A 22,266-nucleotide genomic window follows, 5' to 3' on the forward strand; every position below is an offset into this window, starting at 1 on the left:
AAATCAAATAAATTGAGTCGAGTAATGTGTTAAACTGATTACAGTGATCTTGACTTGGGCTATTTTAGGCTAGGCCTATAGCTTATTTGTAGGGTATACAGTAGGCTGTTTGAATGAACACATTCCTTACAAAAGGTTGAATTACAGCAACACTGCAAACAGTAAGATATGATGACTGAGTAATCAAATCCAAGGACAATTTTAACGAAGCTTATAATAATGTATATCCACTTTCACTGAATGCATGCAATGCGCGTCCCCGCAAGCAAGCCAAGGCACGACAACGGCGTCGTACGTCCATGTCGTACGTCCGTATGACGCAATGACGTGCTGACGCCAAACGGAAATTTGCAGCAGCAATTCTTTCTAGAAATCTGTAGCAGTTTCTTGCTAACCCGCGCTAGGTAGGTCTGTCTAAGTTTATATTGGCTAAACACAGCCAGCCGCTGCATTGAATACTAATACACATTTCTAAAAAGTGCTCTTTTTAAGCGTTATCTGCTTTCTTGATTGGAGATTCGGGTTAGCTTCGTTCAGCCCACTAACTTAACGTTAACGTTAGCTAACTTAGCCGAGTCATATCCAAAGCTAACGCTGTTTACGTTAGGTTCTTATCGGCATAATGTCTCGGATAGACTACAGCGTGTGGGACCACATTGAGGTGTCGGACGATGAAGATGACACCCACCCGAACATCGACACACCCAGTCTCTTCAGATGGAGACACCAGGTAACGTTACATATTTAAAAAGGTGTAATTGCTGGACATCATACTGTAAGAATAGAAATGGAATAGTGGTATTTTCTATGACTGTATGTACCGTGAGTTGTTAACGTTAACCGTTAAATGTTTCCTGTGCTCACGTTGGTGCTGTAATGTTATAGAATTGCAAATTATTATCTATATTCGAGTAGGTAATAACTTAGAAATGTTATCCTTCTATCTGTACATAGTCAAATGTTTATGTTTACCTTGTTCAGATTTGTTGTCCTTGTTTTAAGCCTTATGTCTATTTCTGTGTGTGTATTTTGAGAGCAACAAAAAGCTGGAGTCAAATTCCTTGTATGTGTTTACACTTAGCCATTAAAACTGATTCTGATTTTGTAATTAACTCCATTGTGGAATAAGGAAGTGGTAGCTGGTGGAGGTCCATCATAGCCTTCTGTTATGGTGGGCCTCCATCTTCTACTACTTGCTTCAGCCAGTTCCCTGAAGAGAACATACTGTACATATAACCCTTGTATCTGTGGTTTTTGTACTTCAGGCACGTGTGGAACGAATGGAGGATTTTAAGAAAAAAGGTGAAGACTTGAACAAGGCACTCAGTGAATGCCGGCGTAAGCTGGCAGAGGCACAGAAGAAAGTAAAAGAGCTGACCATTTCATCAACGGATGATGCCAAAGCAGAGCTGAGCAAAGCCCAGGCTGAGGAGAAGAAACTGAAAAAAGAGGAGCGGGATTGGGAAAAGAAGGTCACGGAACATGTACGGGAAGAGAAGAAGATGCCATGGAACGTTGATACGCTCAGCAAGGAGGGTTTCAGCAAGGTGAGGCAGATACAGTAAAAGGGGGGGGGGCTCAATAGTTGACACACCTAACAAAACATGACTTAGAGCCTGTTTTTGAATTGGTATGGCATGGTCATATTTTTCACCTACATTTTTTACAAGCCCCTATTTTAACAAAAAGTGGTTAAGAAGATGGTAATTATACAATAGTAACAGGCACATCAGTGTTAAAGAATAACACTTTTATATTTTTATTGTTAGCCACTTCCCTAAAGAGAACAAAACCAAAAATGAATCTATCCTGGTAAAAAACAAGTATCACCAGTGTAGGTCATTTTTGTCTAAAACACATCAATGAGACACACTGTTGAATTGAGCAACATATTTCTTCATTACCATGAACTTGGGCACTTTACATCATTGCATTTACAATCTCTGGAGAGTAGCCTTTTGTAGGGCAGACAGACTAATAAGCATGCTCAGGGAGGCAGTTTTGTGTTTACACTACTGATAATAATAATAAACTACACTGGCTGTGTTCAGTGTAAGGAAGGAATTTGCCAACCAGATGAAAGAGTGGTTCAATTTTTTTTCAATAGTTTTTGGATAACAATGGAGTTTGATGGCACAGAGAAATAAACTATTTCAGGCTTTGGCTACAGAGCCAATATTTGTTAGGATGACTGTTGGTTTTTGTCTTTAGTCTTATGATTATAGAATGTTCATAAGTGATGTCTTGCAAGGTACATATTCTAAATAGCAGAATAATAGTACATTGAGTGTGCTACAAAAACAATAGACACATTTGCAACAATCTGAAACGCTGCAATTCAAAGTAAATTTTCATTTTTTTTAACTTTGATTCCAGGCTTTGTCAGCCATCCAAATCTTTTTACTTAAAACCCTCATGTCCTTAAACCATTTATTGCGTCTGTTGTTGCCTCTGTGGCTTGGTAATGTACACATATCCCAGATTCTTCTTGCAATTTTCAAGTTTCCAGTGATTTTCTTTTCAAGGTATCAGAGACAGTCTATAATGATGATTTTCTGCCACTATTTGTCCTCCATAGAGCATTGTCAATGCCAAACCCGAATCTACTGATGAGACAGAAGAAGAGAAGGAGCAAAAGCATAAAACCTTTGTGGAAAAAAACGAGAAGCAGATCAAACATTTTGGTGAGGATTACTAATATCCATTCATCCATGCATGTTACAGGGGATTGGCATTATAAGAAAGTAGAGATGGTCCTTCATTGCTGTCTTTATTACAGGCATGTTACGACGTTGGGATGACAGCCAGAAGTACCTCTCCGACAACCCTCATCTAGTGTGTGAAGAGACTGCCAACTACCTGGTCATTATGTGCATTGACCTCGAGGTTGAGGAGGTAAACGCTACGAAACAGAATGTGTTTTTCAACATTTTGTTCTGAGGGAACTCTTATTATGTTTAATGGCCAGTAATCTTCTTTATTTTCCACAGCTTTTTTTTTTTTTTTTTTTTTTTTTTAAACAAAGCTATTGTGATCTTTTAAATATGTTCATTATTCTTTTTTTTTTTTTTTTTTTTTTTTCAGAAACGCGCATTGATGGAGCAAGTGGCTCATCAGACCATCGTCATGCAGTTTATTCTAGAGTTGGCCAAAAGCCTGAAGGTGGACCCCCGCGGCTGCTTTCGGCAATTTTTTGCCAAGATTAAGGTGACTAACTGTGTTTGGATGCTACAAAATCTAATTAAATATCTTATAGCTCTTTTTGACCAAAAGTTCCAGGAACTATTTAGGAAACAGAGGACATCTGATCTCATCTGAAGAACCGTGAATAATAGGCTAATTAGTCCAGTGATGGTTTAAAAACAACAGGGTTTGAAAGGAAATTCTTCATCTTCATCTTGCTGTTCTTTTTATATAAAAAAATATGTTTTAAGTTGAATGGAATGATTTCATTTCATCTTGAGAATGTCACTGTCATCATTGCATCTGGTTGAAAAGCAGGCAATAAGCCCTCTCTGGTTGAAAATGTTAAGCTTGTTTCACCTAAGACCACACCCAGCAGTGATGTCAAGGGGTACTGGAGTACACCTGTACATCACTGCAGCAAGGTGAGACATTAAACCGCTGGACTTCAGCAAAAACCAGATTAAAATTTTTTTATAAAGATTCATTTAGGCATTTTAGACTTTTTTATTATACAGGACAGCTGAAGATGTGACAGGGCAGAGAGGGGGAATGACATGCAGCAAAGGGACGCAGGTTGGAATTGAACCTGCGGCCGCTGTGTCAAGGACTGAGCCTTAGTACATGGGGCGCAAGCTCAACCAGATGAGCTATCCAGGTGCCTGCCATTGTAAAAACAAGATTTTCAGGGGGTGTTTAGTAACTATTTCAGTTCCTAAGTGCCTTTTTAAAGGGGTGATAGAAAGCAAAACCAATTTTACCCTGTCATAGTTGAATAACGACAGTTCGGTGGGTAAATAGGACATACATAGAAGCTCAAAATGCCATTGACACCCCTTTAGTATGAAAATCTCATATTTTGAAACTGCCGCTGAAAATGGGCGAATCTCAACAAAGCTGGAAGCTTACGTAAGCATCTCAAGACCTGAACCTTTGTCACGCCCATGGGTGTATTAAGAGAACGGTCACGCCCCAACATTTACATACTACTACACAACTGACCTGAGATCAGGTAGTCTTCTGAATGTAGGTCGCGCAGATCTCTGCTATTCCATTACAAAATTCCCTTCTGAAACTTTTTTATGCAAGAAATCAACCATGTAAAGCTAAAATATGGGCCTCTTTACGAAAATGGATGGCTAATTGCAAATTTTGTCCGACTGTGTGTCGGAGTTCAGCGACCGGTGCTGCCTGGGTTGTTGCCTCGCCGCCTGGCCTGCCTTCCTTCACAGACCCCGGCCTGCTCTGAGGTAGATGGAGCTCAGTCACAGCTGGCAGCCCACAGCACTCCATACCCGCGCAAAGTCACCATTTTTTGGGCTTTTGTTGAGTTATTTAAATAAAATAAATACTCCGCTTGTCCGCGAGTCTCATTGATAGAGCCTGCGACTGGATGTAGTTCTATCAATGAGAGCTAGCTAGCATCCTCTTAGAATTCCTCTGAAATTCACAAATATTCATTAACTTGAAATCGGACACCGTTGTTAGCTTTATAAGACATTTAGGTAGATGTTGTATAAGTGGCGTGACAAAATTCAAACCGTAAATATACTTGAATTACGCCGAAAATGAAGCTAACTATCCGTGATTTGTAGCTACACATTGAAGGGACAGTCGCAGCTAACAAAACCCCAAATCTAAAGTTGGAGGCCTTGGAGCTCTGTCAGGGCAGTGGTGTTTGGTAGTCCATTAGCCCAAAAACAGTGACTTTGCGCGGGTATGGAGTGCTGTGGCTGAGCTCCATCTACCTCACAGCAGGCCGGGGTCTGTGAAGGAAGGCAGGCCGGGCGGCGAGGCAGCAACAAAGGCAGCACCGGCCGTTGAACTCCGACACACAGTCTTACCAAATTTGCAATTGGCCATCAATTTTAGTAAAATGGCCAATATTTGAGCTTTATATAGTTGATTTCTTGCTTAAAAAAGTCTCAGAAGTGAATTTAATAACGGAATAGCCCGACAAACAATGTATAACTTTGCAGTGAGACCTGCTGTCGAGTCTCCAATGTGTTTCTATGTAGTTTGCTCAAAACAATCAGCACGCAGCTCATTCTAAATATTCATGAGCATACCATATTTGGAAGAAAAGCTCTTGTTCCAAATAGAGCCATATTCACTGGGTAGTTAAGGGCCTAATAAAATAGCATTCGGGCAATTTTCAGCCCAACCAATGTTACATACCCTATTAGGAGACCTTAAGGAACAGTGTAAAATACCCTATATAATCATTCTATCACCCCTTTAAAATATTCCTGTGTTGGAGACGCCACAATAGATGCAAATACTGTGAAAGTGAAATGTTAAATTAAATGCTGATTTTTATGGCCACTAACACACCAAATGATGTGTCCCGTCACAGACAGCAGATCAGCAGTACCAGGATGCTTTCAATGACGAGCTGGAGTCATTTAAGGAGCGTGTTCGGGGCAGAGCGAAGATCCGCATCGAAAAGGCCATGAAGGAGTATGAGGAAGAAGAGCGACAAAAGCGCCTGGGACCTGGAGGCCTAGATCCTGTTGAAGTGTACGAGTCTCTGCCAGCTGTAAGTTCTTTAGTTTTCAAGAAGCCTCACTCTCCTTTATCTTCTCTTGCTAGTTTAAAATGCCTTACAAAATGTGTTCTTAATTGCAGGAGATGCAGAAATGCTTTGATGATAAGGACATCCAAATGTTACAAGATGCTATTAGCAAAATGGACCCAACGGTAAGTTTCTTTGTTAAAGGTCCCATGACATGAAAATTTCACTTTATGAGGTTTTTTAACATTAATATGAGTTCCCACAGCCTGTCTATGGTCCCCCAGTGGCTAGAAATGGCGATAGGTGTAAACCGAGCCCTAGGTATCCTGCTCTGCCTTTGAGAAAATGAAAGTTCAGATGGGCCGATCTGGAATCTTGCTCCTTATGAGGTCATAAGCAGCAAGGTTACCTCCCCTTTCTCTGCTTTGCCCGCCCAGAGAATTTGGCCAACCCATGAGAGAGAGACATCATGGCTTTCAAATGAGAAAAGTGGCAGTTGGTCAAGGCCACACCCCCACCCTCCACCTTGCCCCTCCCACTCTCCTCCTCAATAGCTTCAGACACAGAAATGGCACATCCTAAGGAAAGCTCATTGTTGGACTGGCTCTAGTGGCTGTAGTTCTGCACCAAAGCTGAATTTCGGGAAAGAGACTTCAGATACAGTATTAGGGGACCACTAAGGTCTATATAAAAGCATCCAAAGAGCACCATGTCATGGGACCTTTAAAGCCTACAGTTTATTTTTTATAATAAACAACAGAGTAATACAGTGTTTTGGCCAGTAAAGTCTGCTAGGAGTCATATTTCAGTTATGTAAATGTATAGTTCTATAGTATCTGATTCACGTGTATTTTTGTACCTACTTTGGGTCACTTTAAAAATGTGGTTGTTTTACACAATTCAGGAGGCGAAGGCTCACATGAAGAGGTGCATAGACTCGGGGCTCTGGGTCCCCAACTCCAAGACAGATGATGGGGATGAAAAAGAGGAAGATGCTACCTATGAGGAGGTGAAACAAGTGCAGGGAGAAACTAAGACGGAATGACCAACTTTGATCCTATGATTTGTTTCTGCAAATGTACTTACCCACTGTATTGCGACTCCACTATGTGTATGACTAGTTTGCCAATCATGGAACAATGAAACGACTTCTCTAAATATTTAGCTGAGACTTAAGGGATTAGCGTTCACCTATCTGCACAACTATGTTGCATCAGTAACTCCTGCTTGGAAAAGAAAGTGCTGCTCGTGTTAGTTATCAGCTACATGTATTTGTATACACCTGGCAACTTGTGTGGGAGTACCTACCTGCTTAATTTGTGCTGTTGTATAGTTAAACAATGTTCTATACATTCAGGTTGTGCATAAAATGAATTAGAATGTTGGATTTCTTTTTTTTTTTTTTGTCGTTTCCAAATTTAAGACGTTTTGTTAGACTTGCCAGGTCTTGCAACCAATGTATTTCTCCAAAGTGACATTTTCTACAAACTTGCTTAACTAAAGGTTGAATTATATCCAACTACTAAGACCAATGTGTTGTGGTTGTCTCTAAAAACTTAATGTGTGGGTGGCATGCTTTTCAAATCATAAAGTTTGAGGTAAAATAAATGTGAGTCATAAGAGAATCACAAGAAAATGATCCATCCGTGAGACCTGAAGTTGTGGTAACCAATGCTTTTTAGTGTAGAGCGACTGCATCTGTGCATGGGTTTTCTAATCAAGCATTTGGTATTTACAATGACATTTAGTGGTACAGTAGATACATAGGTATGTATGCTATGGCCTTCAGTACATCACGATATATACTAGACATTAAAAGACAACAACCATTATTAAATGCAGTCCCAAAAGTGCTACATAGGTGTGGTTGGATTCTATACTGTCACTTTCAATGCTTTTATTTTGAAGGTGAGCATGCTTGGTTTGAATTTTGCTTGATGTCAGAGCTTACTTTATGAAAATAAACAATTACTAAGTGAAACAGCTTAAACAAAGGCATCATTTGACTATTGGGTATCACTAAATAAAACAGATCAATGTACTGTATGCTGACAGAAGCTATTGTAGGGAAAAATAGCCTGTTTTCCCTCCAAGCTTTTGTGTGAAATGACTGAATTTGACATGACTGACAATGGTGGCTACGAAAGTCCTTAAATGACTATTGAGGTGCCGGTGAAACTTATAAATGGCAGGTGCACGCGCAATATTAGACACATGACATCAAACAAATGCACATGAAGAAAACTCGCTAGTTGAAATGATAAAATCATGATATCTAGTGATCAACAGAAGGCCCACACCATGACCTAAAAATTTAATAAACCGGTTCACTATATGCATGTTAGTGGAGGGTTCATTATTTGACCTTTGTTATTTGATGGTGGAGGGATTATATCTCTACCCTGTCCTGGGAATGCCTCGGGATCCCCCAGTCAGAGCTGGTTAATGTGGGAAAAGGGAAGTTTGGGGTCCCCTGCTGGAGATTATGCCGTATAACATAAAATATTTGCCTCAAAAAATAAGTACGATATTTGAGTCATGTACTTAGTTAGGCTACTTTCCACCACGGTAAAAGGGTGTGTGTTTGTCAGAGTTAATAGTGATGTCTTATTTATTTTATATTAGGCCTAATAGTACTTCTTGTTTTTCTACATTCAAAAATTAAAAACACTAGAAAATATCGGAATAGAAGCTAAACACTCTATAGTCTCTTTAGTCTGTAGTCCACACTAATGATGCGTGAAATTGATGCAGTGGTGGAAAGTAACTAAATGCATTTACTTAAAGTACTGTACAATTTTCAGGTACTTGTACTTTCCTTATTTATTTTTTCTGCTATGTTGTACTTCTACTCCATTCAGAGGAAAATATTGTACTTTTTACTCGAACACATTTATTTGACAACAAGATTTAGATTAAAATATAAGACTTTTTTGATCCGGGGGTAAGTTCTCAAGCTACCTAGAAGCATATAAAATATAAAAATGTGCCCCACCTTTACCAGTTGCGAAATGATGCACACATTAATGCATCAATAATTAATAATAAGAGGCATTATTCTGAAATGGGCCATTCTGCATTATGAGTACTTTTGGTAAGTATATTTTGATGTAAATACCTTTTTACTTTTACAATTTAATTACAATTTTAAATTCAGGACTTTTACTTGCAACAGAATATTGAATATTGGATTTGCTACTTTTAATTATGTAAAACATCTGAGTAGGCTACTTATTCCACCACTTGCATTAAGTTAGTTGCACAATTCGGTTTTTGGTATACCAAACATGAGTATATTACTATCACTAAACTTTTATTCCAGACGTTTATTTTGAAAGGTCAGTCTATGTGAACGTGCGTGTACGCGCATGCCTGATGGAGGGAGGAACCATGTTAGTTTCAGGAACCAGCGGTCTGTTGACTCGCAGTTCATAAGAACCTGAGAGTAGGCGAAGGGGGAAATACGCTTTCACAAGAGAATGAATCCTGACTGTTAGCTAGTTAATCTCACTGTGTTAGATTTTAATGTAACACCGTCAAAAGCTCGCCGTTAAATGGTAAGATAACTTTACTTATTTGTCACACATGTTACGTTTTTACGTAGCTATATGCCTAATAATGTTAACATATTTCTTGTCATGTCATGGATACACAGTATGATCAGTATCAGGATCAGTATGATGATGGGTGTTCATGGGTAATTCGGTGACGCAGTCAGTGTGATTTATAAAAAAAAACAAAAAAAAACATAACGTTAGACCTGTTCTTATGTGCTGTATTGTGTAGCCTAATGTAACGTTAAACCGGTTAGACGAATAATAATCACCGGAAGAACAAATTGATCTGATTACCCCGACGTCATAAGTTTTTAAAGTTATTAACCTACAAATTTCGTTCTCTAAACTAATCCTCGTGTAAAACAATAAATATCGAATAGGTTATTACAGAAAAGCGCAAGGTGTCGTTTTTAAATTGTTCTTACTTTTGTTTTTACGTAGACTTTAAAGGGTAATTTCGGTTTTTTTTTTCAACCTGGACCATATTTTCCTATGTTTTTTTTGTGTGTCGTGAGACTCGTGACTGGAGCCAACATATTTTCACACGCAAATCGGTAAACTATGTGTTTACTTCAACCAAAACTAGAGTTGTAATTGGTAAACGACTCAAAACTACTTTTCATAGTTTGGTTTCTGTCAACTTTGAATGAAAAATGTATTTTACTTTGCTAAAAATACTGTTCATTTACATGCTTTAGCACACGCAATTTCGTGGATGTTTTTATGTTTAAAAAAAGGATATTCGGTCGACCTCCTTAGAAATCATTTCCATAATGTTGTCAGACACTTAGAATAATAATCTGTGCCTGACTGGCAAAACAACACTGAGCGTTCTTGCTTAACACTAGACCAAGAGTCGAGGAAGTTACCCTTTGATGCATAAGCCCTGATTCCATCCAATGCAACAGCTGATTAACAGTCAAATATGGTTAACGTGTGTGTGTGTGTGTGTGTGTGTCTGTCAGTGTGTCAGTGTGTCAGTGTGTCAGTGAGTTGGCTGTCCTCACCATGTCCAGAAGTCGGTGGTCCAGGCGTTCAAAGCCAGGGGCATTCCCGGGCCTGTGTGACCCCCCCAAGGGTCAGGGCATCCATGTTTACCTGTTCTGGTCAAAGGAAGGGGAAAGATATTTGTCCCACACAAGTGGAAGAGTCACAGCAGAGGAGCTGTGCATCTCCGCTGCAGAGGCTGTAGGTGAGAGTGACCAAAAAGACCCGTACAGACCCTGATGAAAGTATTGAGTTTGTGTGTGTGTGTAACATCTGTGTGTAATTCCCCAGGGATAATTCCTCTGTGCCATGTGTTGTTTGCTCTGTACAATCCACAATCACGTTGCTGGTACAGTCCAAACCATGATTTCAGTCCAGAGAACTCCAGCCTCGTACTTTACTACTGTATGAGGTTAGTCTGTGTTTTTCTAATACTGTAATAGGAAGGCAGATGAAACACACTGGGCATATTCACATTGTCTGCTTTCCTTGTATCTAGGTTTTACTTTCGGAATTGGCACGGACTTAATGAGAAGGAACCAACTGTATCCCGTTACGCTCTAAGATCTGGGACAAGTCAGGGCGGTTACCCTTTGCTTGACTTCACATCCTTGGAATACTTATTCTCCCAGGTGTTTATAATGATTTCAGTGGTTTACTGTCTATTAATTGAGCACACATTTTTTATGTGTTCACAATAATTAAGTACCTAACCTCTTTCCTGATTGTGTCTCTAAGGCAAAATTTGAATTTGTGAACGAAGTAGTACAGATGGAAGACATTGAGTCAGAGGAGGAGATTAGCCGCTTCAAAAATGAGAGCTTGGGGATGGCTGTGCTTCAACTCTCACACCAGGCAATCCAAACAGACTGTACCTTACAAGATGTTGCAGAAAAAGTCAGGTAATTACTTTGGAAGGAGTGAGTATGGTACATGAAATAGCAACGGTGACTTTGTACTTTTAAGGTCCCATATTGTGAAAAGTGATATTTCCATGTCTTAATTATAAAGCAGGTGGAGGTGCTATATAAATATCAATCAATACATTTTTATTTGTCACATGGAATTGTACAAGGTACAATTCCAGTGAAATGGGTAGATGCAAGATCGGACCCCCAGACATGTCGACGCCAAAGGACGTGCCTCGTGGCCCGCCTTATTCTGCCTCTGATTGGCTTACCCTGGTATTGTTACCCTAACCCTAACCAATCCCCACTCCCAATGCCTAAACCTAACTACGTCGACCATTCTAGCAGATCCGATTTTAGGATCTACCAGCAAAATGTTATTGTATCAACTCCTTCAACTTGTGCATGATTCATCATAAAAACCATCAAAGCATGTAAACATGTTCTAGTAGAATCCCAAAATACAATTATAAACCTGAAAATTAGCATATTGGGGCCTTTAAAGTACAAAAAATATGGTAAATGGTCTATATACATTTAAATATGTTCTGATGAAAGATTGTTTGTTGTACTGTTATTTCTATCCTATGTTTTGCTACCGTGACCATCCAGTTTCTCCTCTGCATCATCAAAGCTTCTAATCTAATGTAATCATCAAAACATCTGTTTTTCTTTCAGCTTCCTGCACTGCATTCCAAGGTCTTTCGCCAAACTCATTTCCAAAGACAACTTCCTGACAAAAATCAGGATCCGGCGGGTGTTTGCAGAGTTTGTGCGGACCTTCCAGCAACACACTGTGGATAAGGGGCGACTAGGCGCCCACGAGATCATGTATAAGTACATCTCTACTCTTGAACACTTGGCACCACGTTTTGGAACAGAGACCTTCCCTGTAGCCCACCTGGAACTGAGAAAGGACGAGGATGGAAGCAGCTCTTACTCTAACACCACTCATGCGCAGGGTGCCTCGAAAGACGACTTCATTGTTCCCGCCACACATGAGATAATGGTGTCTGGCACCAAGGGGATTCAATGGAGGAAGGTGTCCGGTCAGAAGGTTTGTCAAAACACAAGTTCAAGCTTCTGATGGTCTAATTCTGTGGCGTGTTTTCTATTCTTCTAGTGTGGACATTTTGTTCATCCAGTCTCTTTACCTAGGCGCAAGCAAATACTTACTTCAGGAATGACTACATGAACTACATGAAGAAAACAAAACAACAGTCCAGCCAACCAAATGCAGACACTCCCAATAAATGGACCTCCTTCTGTGATTTCCCTGAAATAACTCACATAGCCATCACTGGAGATAATGTGTGCATTAGCACTCAGGACAACCACTGCATGGTGAGAGTACTTGTTTATCCTTTTATGTAAAAGCTGCAATACATTCATTTAATTGGTAAATGTGCTTGTGATGCATTAGTCCAATTGCTATGTTGCATATTAGTCAGCCTACTAATCAGATTGTTCAGCCTTTAAAGAGTGAATATACAGTACAGTATGCATGTATGACTAGATACTCAAATATTCTCCAATGCTATATGTTTATGACCATAAAAGCTTTGGGTTTTTGGTATGCTTTGGGCATTTTATTACGTTTTTGAATTTGTATTTGTCTGTAGGTGGGAGCTCTGATTGTAAGCTAGTGGTGTTTCTGTATGTGTATGTAGGAGGTTCAGATGAACTCCAGCCAGCAGGCCCGTTCCTTCATCTCCCTCCTAGATGGATACAACCGGCTGACTGCATTCGCCCACCACTATCTTTGTCATGATGTGGCTCCCCCAAGGGTAGTGCTGAGTTTAGCAAATGGACTGCATGGACCTATGCAGTGAGTTTTCTCCTCTTACACATGCACATACAGACACAAGCAGGTTAATAGAGAAACAGTGCGTTATATCACAACTCTGGTGTATTTCCAGTGATGATTTTGTGCTGCTGAAGCTGAAAAAGGAGGCAGCAGAGGAGGGAGCTTTCCTCGTACGTTGGAGTGCTCTTGACTATCGCCGCATCATCCTAGCTGTCCTGAACAAAAATGAGGTAAGTCAACACCCACGCCGCTCTCTGGAAATGTGTGCTGTGCAGTGATCGTGAAAATGTGTTTACATGTGCTTGTTGCTCGTAGAACGGATCGAAGCCAAGCCATAAGCAGTTTCGGATTCAGCTCAAGGGTTCCATGTTCTGTCTGGAGGGCTGGGATCGCGAATTCTCCAGTGTGAAGGAGCTCACAGAAAGCCTCAAGACCTTTGTACTCAAGTCTGGTTCGGACAGCTTTACTGTAAAAAAATGTTGTTTGCCAAAACAAGCAGGTTTGTGTTTATTGGGCATTTCAATTCTTGTTTTGCTGCTTCATGCCGAAATCCTCCTGTGTCTTTTGGGATATTTAAGTCTTAACTTAAGTTTATCTATGTGTGTGTTTTTGTCATGTAGAGCTATCCAACCTTCTAGTGATAAGGCAAGGTGTTCACATTGACTCGTTGTCCCTGAACATGACCCAGCTACGCTTCCACCAGATCAAGGACAAAGAGATCATACAGGTGGCAGAGAGACTCACTTTCCACCTTCATATCTGTTTCCGCTGACTAGCTTTGTTGTTTTCAGCTCTGTGACTGACCAGTGGGTGTTGTTTTTGAGCAGGGACAACATTTGGGCCGTGGGACCAGAACTAACATCTACTCAGGACGTCTGCTGGTGCGAGGTGGAGGCGAAAACGATGAAGACGAAGAGTGCAACAACAACTTTGCTGACCACAAAGGGATCCACGTGGTTCTCAAGATTCTAGACCAAAGCGATAAAGATATTGATATAGTAGGTCTAATGCTAACCAACACTCAAAAGAATAACAATGGTAGCATGTACATATTAACATGTCTAATCTAGTATCTAAACTCTTACTCTCGTCTTTTTATAGGGCTTTTTGGAAACCGCAAGTCTCATGAGCCAGGTATCCCACAGCCACCTGGTGTTTGTACATGGTGTGTCAGTCAAAGGATCTGAAAGTAAGAGCAATAACACTGTTCACTTACACAAACTCACTTGTTGTCACTTTTTGGTGCGTGACTTCTTGTTTGCTACTTCCCCATCACGCACATGATCTGCTTTTATAGTCAAATTTATGATTCCAGGACTTAATTGAGTCATGACGCAAATGCAAAACCATACTCACCCTGTTCTATTTTAAAGAGGATGCTACTTGTTTACATTTTGCTTTTGGCTACACTAGAGACTGGACCTCTCAGACTTGTTTCTACCTTTACAGACATCATAGTGGAAGAATTTGTGGAGTTTGGGCCTTTGGATGTTTTCCTTCGCAAAGAAAAGGCATCCGTGACTCCTCAGTGGAAATTCATTGTTGCAAGACAACTTGCCAGTGCCCTCAATTATCTTGTGAGTTCAAACACTACTTTGTTTTTGTATGCCACAGATTATTATTATTATTATTATTATTATTATTATATTTTATATATATTATATATTATATTCAATGCAATTCACTTACATTACTACACAGCTAAGTGAACATTAAAAGTGAATTGAGAGTGAAGTAATGCAAGTGTTGTATAATTCATCTCCAGAGAGTCTTACACTTTACAATCAGCTGCTAAAATATTTTTAATAACGCCATGTTCTGACTCTGAGCTGCAGGCAGGAAATGAAATAATCTTATTATCAGGCCAAACTTTGCGATAAGTGCTGCAAGTGAAGTTTATTTTTTCCTTATGACTTACAGCAGTTTGTGTTTCACTTATTTTAATGACACTCATGCATCCCAAAAAGATAATAGCAGCACCATTTTCATCATTGTAGGAGACCAAACAGCTGGTTCATGGAAACGTCTGTGCCAAGAACATTCTGGTGGTAAGGCGTGGTCTGGAGCATGGCACTACTCCTTTTATCAAGCTGAGTGACCCAGGAATTTCCCTGAGTGTCCTTTCACGGGAAGGTCAGTACCAGAAACTCTCTTTACCCAAACTCTTAATTAACCTCACTCTATTACAAACTCTCAGTCTGTATTTTCTGTACTGTTCCTCCTTATTTTAATCAGATTTAGGAAACAAGAAACTCCAACCAGACCATTTCCTGTGACTTATTTCCTGTTGCAGTTTTATCTTACAATGTCGCATGCTTTATCTTTTTTACTTTTAGTATGTACTGCAGCTGTCCTTACAAAGTATGTACTGTTGCATGCAGTACGCATACAATTAGGACATGCAGTACAACTTCTTCATTACTTTGCACCTTAAACTTTGACCCTCTTGCTTATATATGCTGCTCAAAGGATTGTGGGTCAGATCAACCAAAAAAGCATCCTGGCTTGCATACTGCAATATCTGACCGGATGCAGTAGGACATCTTGGTATTGCAACATAAAACAGAAAAAGACAGTTGGTAATTTAACATCATCTCAACATAATCACCAGCAGTGCTCAGTAACAGCACATGTGTATTTAGTACTCAAATAGTCCTTCATCCTAATTTTAAACTGTGTCATTGTTTGTAGGTAGTCTAATTTACTGCATTTGACATACTATATATTGGGTCATCCTAAATAGCATACTAAATAGTATGGTAGTATGGGTATTGGAACGCAGCACATGTGTCATTTAAGGTTATCCAAAATAAAAGAATCCCTCTCAAACTGTTCAGAAGTGTTTGTTTTTTTCTCCAACCCCCCTAGTTAGTTTTGTCTGTAGTCTATGAACAAGGTACTCCCAAAGCAAAGAAGAGCAAGAAGAAGAAGTAGACATTTTTACACTGTGTTGTCATTGCACATTACACACAGGGCTGAAAAAACAAAGACCTGATATCATAAAGTAGCAGTTTATTTTTGTAGAAAATTAACTTTACAGATTCCATATGTACTTCTATTGAATGGTCATTTCATATACAAGTACAGAAACCATTTGCAACAAGTGAAGTTCTTCTTTAAAGAAGTTCAACCAGGGCACCTGGAGATTGAAATCACCTTAACATGACACATGTCACATCTGTTATTTTAATTATCACTATTCTGCACTGCAGAGCGTCTTGAGCGTATCCCATGGATTGCCCCTGAGTGTGTTGACAGCGGTGCACCCATTTTCAGTGCTTCTGACCAGTGGAGCTTTGGCATCACGCTGCTCGAAATCTGCAACAATGGCGACCTTCCAATGAGTGGCAGCACATTGTCTGAGGTAGGCCCTTTATTTCTCTTCCAACAGCCATAAGCTTTGCCTGCCCATTTTATCCTTCTGACTTCTAATAGTAACATGGTAACTTCCCCCTCCAAACAGAAAGAGCGCTTTTATCAGCAAAAGGGTCGTTTAGCTGAACCATCCTCCCAGGAACTGGCCAGCTTCATTAGCATGTGTTTGACCTACGAGCCTGTGGAGAGGCCTTCCTTCCGCACTGTGCTCAGAGAGCTCACAGAAATCATGATCAAAAGTGGGTCTTTACTTGCTCAGCTTTCTTATTGTTTTTCTTTCAACCTACTCGGGGCATTTGATAATGTGTTTTTTGGCACACAGATCCTGATATCTCCCCCAGTGAAACTCTCCCTGACACAGACCCTAGCGTGTTCCATAAACGCTACCTGAAAAAAATGCGGGATTTAGGAGAGGTGAGTGCTAATATCACATTGCCTGTAGTTTCTTCTTCCTGTATGTTAGAGAGTAATCCACTGCTCATTGTTCTGTCTCCAGGGTCACTTTGGAAAAGTCACTCTCTACTTGTATGACCCGGCCAACGATGGGACAGGAGAGCTTGTGGCAGTGAAGGCTTTGAAACAGGACAACGGTCATGTGCCTGAGGGTTGGATAAAGGAGATTGAGATCCTCAAGTCCCTTTATCACACCAACATTGTCAAGTACAAGGGCTGTTGCACTGAACTGGGTGAGTCCTCAGCTGTCAAAAACGCCTCAAAAACGGTTCTTGAAATATATAGCAACATACAGTGTCTGCATGTGCAAAGGAGTGCTTGCTCAGTACTCTCTTTTAGCTTGCAGTGCTCAGTAGATGATTCAGGGAATTGATTTTTGGTTCCTGCTGTTCCTCTGTAAATATTGAAAATCTATTCGAAGTGCAACACTGTTTCCCTTGTATGTCAATATTTTGAGCTTTCAACACACAGCGTGCTGAATGAGCATCACACAACAGGATATTCTTGCCTTTGAAAAATATTGGAAATAGGAGGTTAAGCATGGTTGCATTGTCCATTGACAGGAGGACAAGTGGTGCAGCTGATAATGGAGTACCTTCCTCTGGGGAGTCTGCAAAAGTACCTTCCCACACATAAACTGGGAATGTCCCGGTGCCTTATGTTTGCTCAGCAGATCTGTCAGGTGAGTAGGGTGACCAGACGTTCCCGGTTTCCGGGGACATTCCCCGGTTTCGGTGACCTGTCCCCGGCTGGAGCTGTCCCCGGTTTTCACTGTGACTGAAATTGGAATGAAAGAAAGAAAACATTGACCAAATGTATAGCCAGAGCAAGCGCTGCTCAGAGCTCAGACTGAGATGTTCTAGAATGTCCATATCTTATGATGCTAAAATGACCATGTTTATTTACATGGAGTCTGGTGGGTTTAGCGAATGCAATTTCTGGGACTTTTTATGTTTAAAAAAACAAAACAAATAAAGATCTTACTCTAACAGAAAGATCGACCTCCTTAGAAATCCTTTCCATAATGTTGTCAGACACTTGGAATATTAATCTGAACCTGTCAGTGGCAAAAAGAGCACTTTTTGAACGTAAATACAAGCTGGACAGTTGACGTCCTATTAACTTACAGCTTGTTTTGCCGCTGCCGACTGCAGCGATGTCGTTTAATACTGGACCAATGTCAAAGGAAATTATTTCCTCAATAGTTTTAATTGTATCAGATACTCAATGAGCTGTTGAAACAAGCCCAGCGTGAAGCAATAAAGCAAAAGCTGTCAGATAAATGTAGTGCAGTAAACATTACAACATTTCCCTCTGAGGTGTAGACCTTTAGGGGGGCTCAGCCCCTAATGAGAATGTGACACGGATATTGCGCATACAAAAGTGCTAATCTGCGCCATGAAATTACCAACTCCTTCACAACCGCACTCCTGCTCACCCTCTGACAGAGACTCAGTCAAAGGTGTGTGTCTGGTACAACCACCTCAACCAGAATCTAAGCTTTCCAATGATATTAGCGCCAGTTGCTGTGACAAATGGTTTGCGAGAAAATTAACATTGAACTTACATGAATTGTTATCATATTTGCATTCTGCATAAATCTCTGCACACCCATTACTCTCTGTTAAATATCTCACAAACTCTTCACTCAACACATGCATCGGTACAACAAGCAGTTCCCGGGTAATCCGGTTTTGAAATCGCAACAAAATTATAATTTATTCTTATGTAAACTATTTATGTCCAAACAGACATTTTTGTAAATTGCTTAGCCAGTGTATCCCACCATAATGGTTATTATATTGCCAGATTCCAGACAATCCCACTTACTTATATTTATCCCACTTACAAATATGAATTTATATTTCTACTGGTATGCTTCCTACTGACATTAATGCAAAAATATGAAGAAAAAACTATTCAACCTGTGTGTGTGCATGGTTAAAATTTTGAAGTGCAAAATAGTTCAGGCTACAGCACAAATATTGGCATCCATAGATGAGAATAATCAAGTCTAACCTCTGAATTTCTTTTCAAAGTGCAAAAGAATGATGCTTTTAAACGTTAAAATAGACAACATTTTCTTACAGGGGCGCATACCCATGGAACCCCCCCCCCCTCTCTCTCTCTCTCTAGAGGGGGCTTGTGCCCCAGTGCAGCTCTAGGTCCGTCCCTGTTTTAAGTTTTACAAAGATAAAAACATTACCTGTTTTGGAAGTATTTACGCTTCTGAGCTGAAAATGTCCCCGGGTTTTGTCTCAGAAATCTGGTCACCTTAGCCTAAAGTAGATAACTCATCACATTAAGGTTTAATGTCATTAATTCATTCTGTTTAGGGTGAGTAGTTAAGTTGAACCTGCATTATTATACACTGTTTTCTCTCAGTAACCAGGAAACAATCACTCAGCATGATGTTGATTGTCACATCATTTGCATCTTTGTCAGCCAGTCAGTACATTTCCAGCCAGCCCTGGCATTGTACATTTGTAATTTTATAAATTGTAATACACTTTGTGGTTTAAAGTTTTATTAAAAAAAGTGGACATTGTTAAAGAAGACTAGGAGTCTACAGCTACATTGGCTGCTCTGTGTGGCTCTACTGTAAATGCTAATGTCAGCATGCTAATATGCTGATGTTTTGAAGATACAATGTAAGCCATGTTCACCATCGTAGTGTAGCGTGTTAAATGAAAAGTCAGGGGATCACCAAAGTCGGCAGGATTCGTCATCTGGGGAACATGAATGTCTATACAAGATTTCATGGTAATCTGTCCAATAGTTGTTGAGATGTTTTAGTCTGGACAGGCCGACAGACAGACAAACACTGACATCCCTAGAGCCATATATGCAGGTAGCATGGCTAAAAACTACATACTAAAGGACACTTTAACAGACAACCATTTCCTTTTCAAAAACATTGTACTCTGCTGTATCTTTTGGTGTATCAATCTTTTATTTCTGTTCTCTTTTAAAGGGTATGGAGTACTTGCACTCTAAGCGATACATCCATCGAGACCTTGCTGCCCGTAATGTCTTAGTGGAAAATGAGAGTTTGGTGAAGATTGGAGACTTTGGCCTGACAAAGTACATCCCAGAAGGCGAGATCTACTACCGTGTCCGTGAGGATGGGGACAGTCCAGTGTTCTGGTGAGTTCATGAAGCACCTTTACAGTGTTATTCAATGCTTTGTTCCATCATTTTGGCCACTAAACTGTATTTTTCGTACTGTATAGGTATGCCATTGAGTGCTTGAAGGAGAGTAAATTTTCCTTTTCCTCTGATATTTGGTCCTTTGGCGTTACGTTGTACGAGATCCTGACCCGCTGTGACCATCGCCAAAGCCCTCCAGTAGTACGTCATCACTGGCCTTTTTTCACAAGCTTAAACCTGCATATATTTTCATGTGAGCCTAATCAAGTCAATTTTGAATCCCTGTGTTAAATGCGCAATGTACTCTTTTGTGTTTTTGTAGAAGTTCTTTGAAATGATGGACGGAGCCCAGGGACAGATGACTGTGATGGTACTCATTAAACAGTTGGAGAAACAGCAGCGATTGCCTCGTCCCAAAGACTGCCCGCATGAGGTAACATGCCCATTAAACACAACTGATATGTTATTGGCATTATTAGTAGCTCGATATTTTCACAATGCCTTTTTTACCAACAGCTGAAGATGTTAATGGAGCAGTGTTGGGCTGCAGACCCTGCACAACGGCCATCATTCAGATCCCTCATCGAAAAGTTTGAGGCTATTCGCCAAACATACGACTGGCAGTCTCATATAAACTTTTCCTCGGCTCAGATTTGCTGATCAGGACTCTGAAGATCTAATTGTCTACGTGTCATCACTTTGCCACCATGGCCACCATATATTACAGGGTAGCCAGTGATGTGTTTCTCGCTGGGAAATGCCTGCAGTCTCCATTTACATAGATTTCTTTATACTGTAGGTTTCATTTTCATAAAAGCACACTGCTATCCTCTCATGTCTGATGTTAACACAATGATAAACTCAATAAGTGTTTTTTTATTGTTGACTGATGAGTTGAACTTAAAGAGAAAGGGCGATGCATTGGGAAGAGTGTCAGGTTTTGTCTTTTTAAAAGTAATAGGTCTGCATATATCACAGTAAGTATTAAGAATGCCTGTAAGGTTGGGAGAATACTATCTTATCTATCTTTAATTTGTGTTTAATGTTTGTACATTTTTTTGAGTGTTAACTTTGTGTTTAATTTTGTATAAACCAAAAGAACAAATTCAAAATATAACACATTTTCACATGCCATTTTATTAAAAACAGAAACAGATTAATGCATGTGTCCTAAAGTGTATACAAATGTTTTACAGAATGTGCCATTTAGATCTGTTACCAGATTTTCTAAAGTATAGCTAAGTATATTTTACATAAGAACTCACTGATTTCAAGCTAAGGGATGTACTATAACAAACTTCTACACTAATAAATTTCAGACAGGTCACAGACCCAGGGAATAGTCTATCCTAATACCCTGTGTTGTCTTGGCCATTAAGATGCCTGTTCATGTACTAATAGGTAGGAAAGGAAATATGTTCAACTTGTGAAAAATGAAAACAGCATTACCCCTTTCTGCACAACACCAGTCCAGCTGTTGCAATATAGCACTTATGATCTTGCTGCTCAGCAAGAAAAAAATCAACAAGAATACTGCTGCTTTTACTAATTTATACTAACGTTAACCACATACGATTGTGTGGTTAGGAGATAGGCCGTATTACTCAGATTCCTCACAGACCAGTAAAGAGTCATCTGACACCTCCTATCCTGGCACGCAGGAAATATTCATAGTCAACAGGTGTTTTAATCAGTGTTCTGCATTCACCTTTAGACCAAGTCTCCTATAACCATAGAACCTGATACATGGACAGAGCCTCAACACTAATGCAGGCATTTGTTCCACATATTCCACTGTACAAAGCTGTCTGGGCAGCCACAGTCTTGGACAATGCAAATTAACAACTACAATAGAAGGGCATCTGTTTAGCCAGGGGCTTTCCAGCCACTGTAAACACGACAGACCTGTTGCAAGTGCCTCACCATGTGTTTGAAGGAAAGTGCCTAAAGGGCCAAAGGGTAGTATGGGGAATGCAACAATGGATATCACGTCCGGTATACAAGAATAGTCTAGAGTATTGCAACCATCAGCTGAGACTCTGTGTGCATACTATGGTGCATTGTGGGAACACAAGACTGCTTGTCTCCTTACCAGCCAACCAACACACTAAACCAGTGGGCATTAAGAAGTACAAAAAAAAAATTAAGAAGATTATGCAGGAAAAACATAAAAATATACTATATGTATACTACATAGATAAACTAATATCTTAAATGTATAATTGAAAACAAACAGTAACTGCATTAACACAAGTAAGAAACTGATGCGCAGTATATGGCTGGATGCATGTATTAAAGTAATTTTTTTTATATAATGCCCTGACACACTAA

The 22,266-nt window shown here is 39.9% G+C and overlaps 2 protein-coding genes across 2 annotated transcripts; both read left to right on the forward strand.

Moving 5' to 3' along the window:
- The first annotated feature begins 302 nt into the window (after nucleotides 1-302).
- On the forward strand, nucleotides 303-7,679 carry LOC114569620 (cell division cycle 37, HSP90 cochaperone). The gene is made up of 8 exons (XM_028599576.1): nucleotides 303-730; nucleotides 1,266-1,547; nucleotides 2,579-2,684; nucleotides 2,780-2,895; nucleotides 3,085-3,207; nucleotides 5,540-5,722; nucleotides 5,812-5,883; nucleotides 6,603-7,679. Exons 1-8 carry the CDS (start codon nucleotides 623-625, stop codon nucleotides 6,741-6,743), a joined length of 1,131 nt encoding a protein of 376 aa, XP_028455377.1. The 5' UTR covers nucleotides 303-622; the 3' UTR covers nucleotides 6,744-7,679.
- Nucleotides 7,680-9,063: 1,384 nt separating this feature from the next.
- Nucleotides 9,064-21,095, forward strand: tyk2 (tyrosine kinase 2). The gene is made up of 24 exons (XM_028599308.1): nucleotides 9,064-9,255; nucleotides 10,221-10,447; nucleotides 10,534-10,654; nucleotides 10,742-10,874; nucleotides 10,981-11,144; nucleotides 11,829-12,207; nucleotides 12,309-12,494; nucleotides 12,821-12,978; nucleotides 13,070-13,187; nucleotides 13,273-13,456; nucleotides 13,578-13,684; nucleotides 13,785-13,955; nucleotides 14,059-14,146; nucleotides 14,407-14,534; nucleotides 14,955-15,090; nucleotides 16,170-16,321; nucleotides 16,421-16,571; nucleotides 16,655-16,746; nucleotides 16,829-17,018; nucleotides 17,349-17,467; nucleotides 19,760-19,932; nucleotides 20,019-20,136; nucleotides 20,258-20,368; nucleotides 20,452-21,095. The coding sequence occupies exons 2-24, from the start codon at nucleotides 10,264-10,266 to the stop codon at nucleotides 20,593-20,595; spliced, it is 3,507 nt and encodes a 1,168-aa protein (XP_028455109.1). The 5' UTR covers nucleotides 9,064-9,255; nucleotides 10,221-10,263; the 3' UTR covers nucleotides 20,596-21,095.
- Nucleotides 21,096-22,266: the final 1,171 nt, after the last annotated feature.

Source organism: Perca flavescens, chromosome 15, assembly GCF_004354835.1.
Source record: "Perca flavescens isolate YP-PL-M2 chromosome 15, PFLA_1.0, whole genome shotgun sequence".
Lineage (NCBI taxonomy): Eukaryota > Metazoa > Chordata > Actinopteri > Perciformes > Percidae > Perca > Perca flavescens.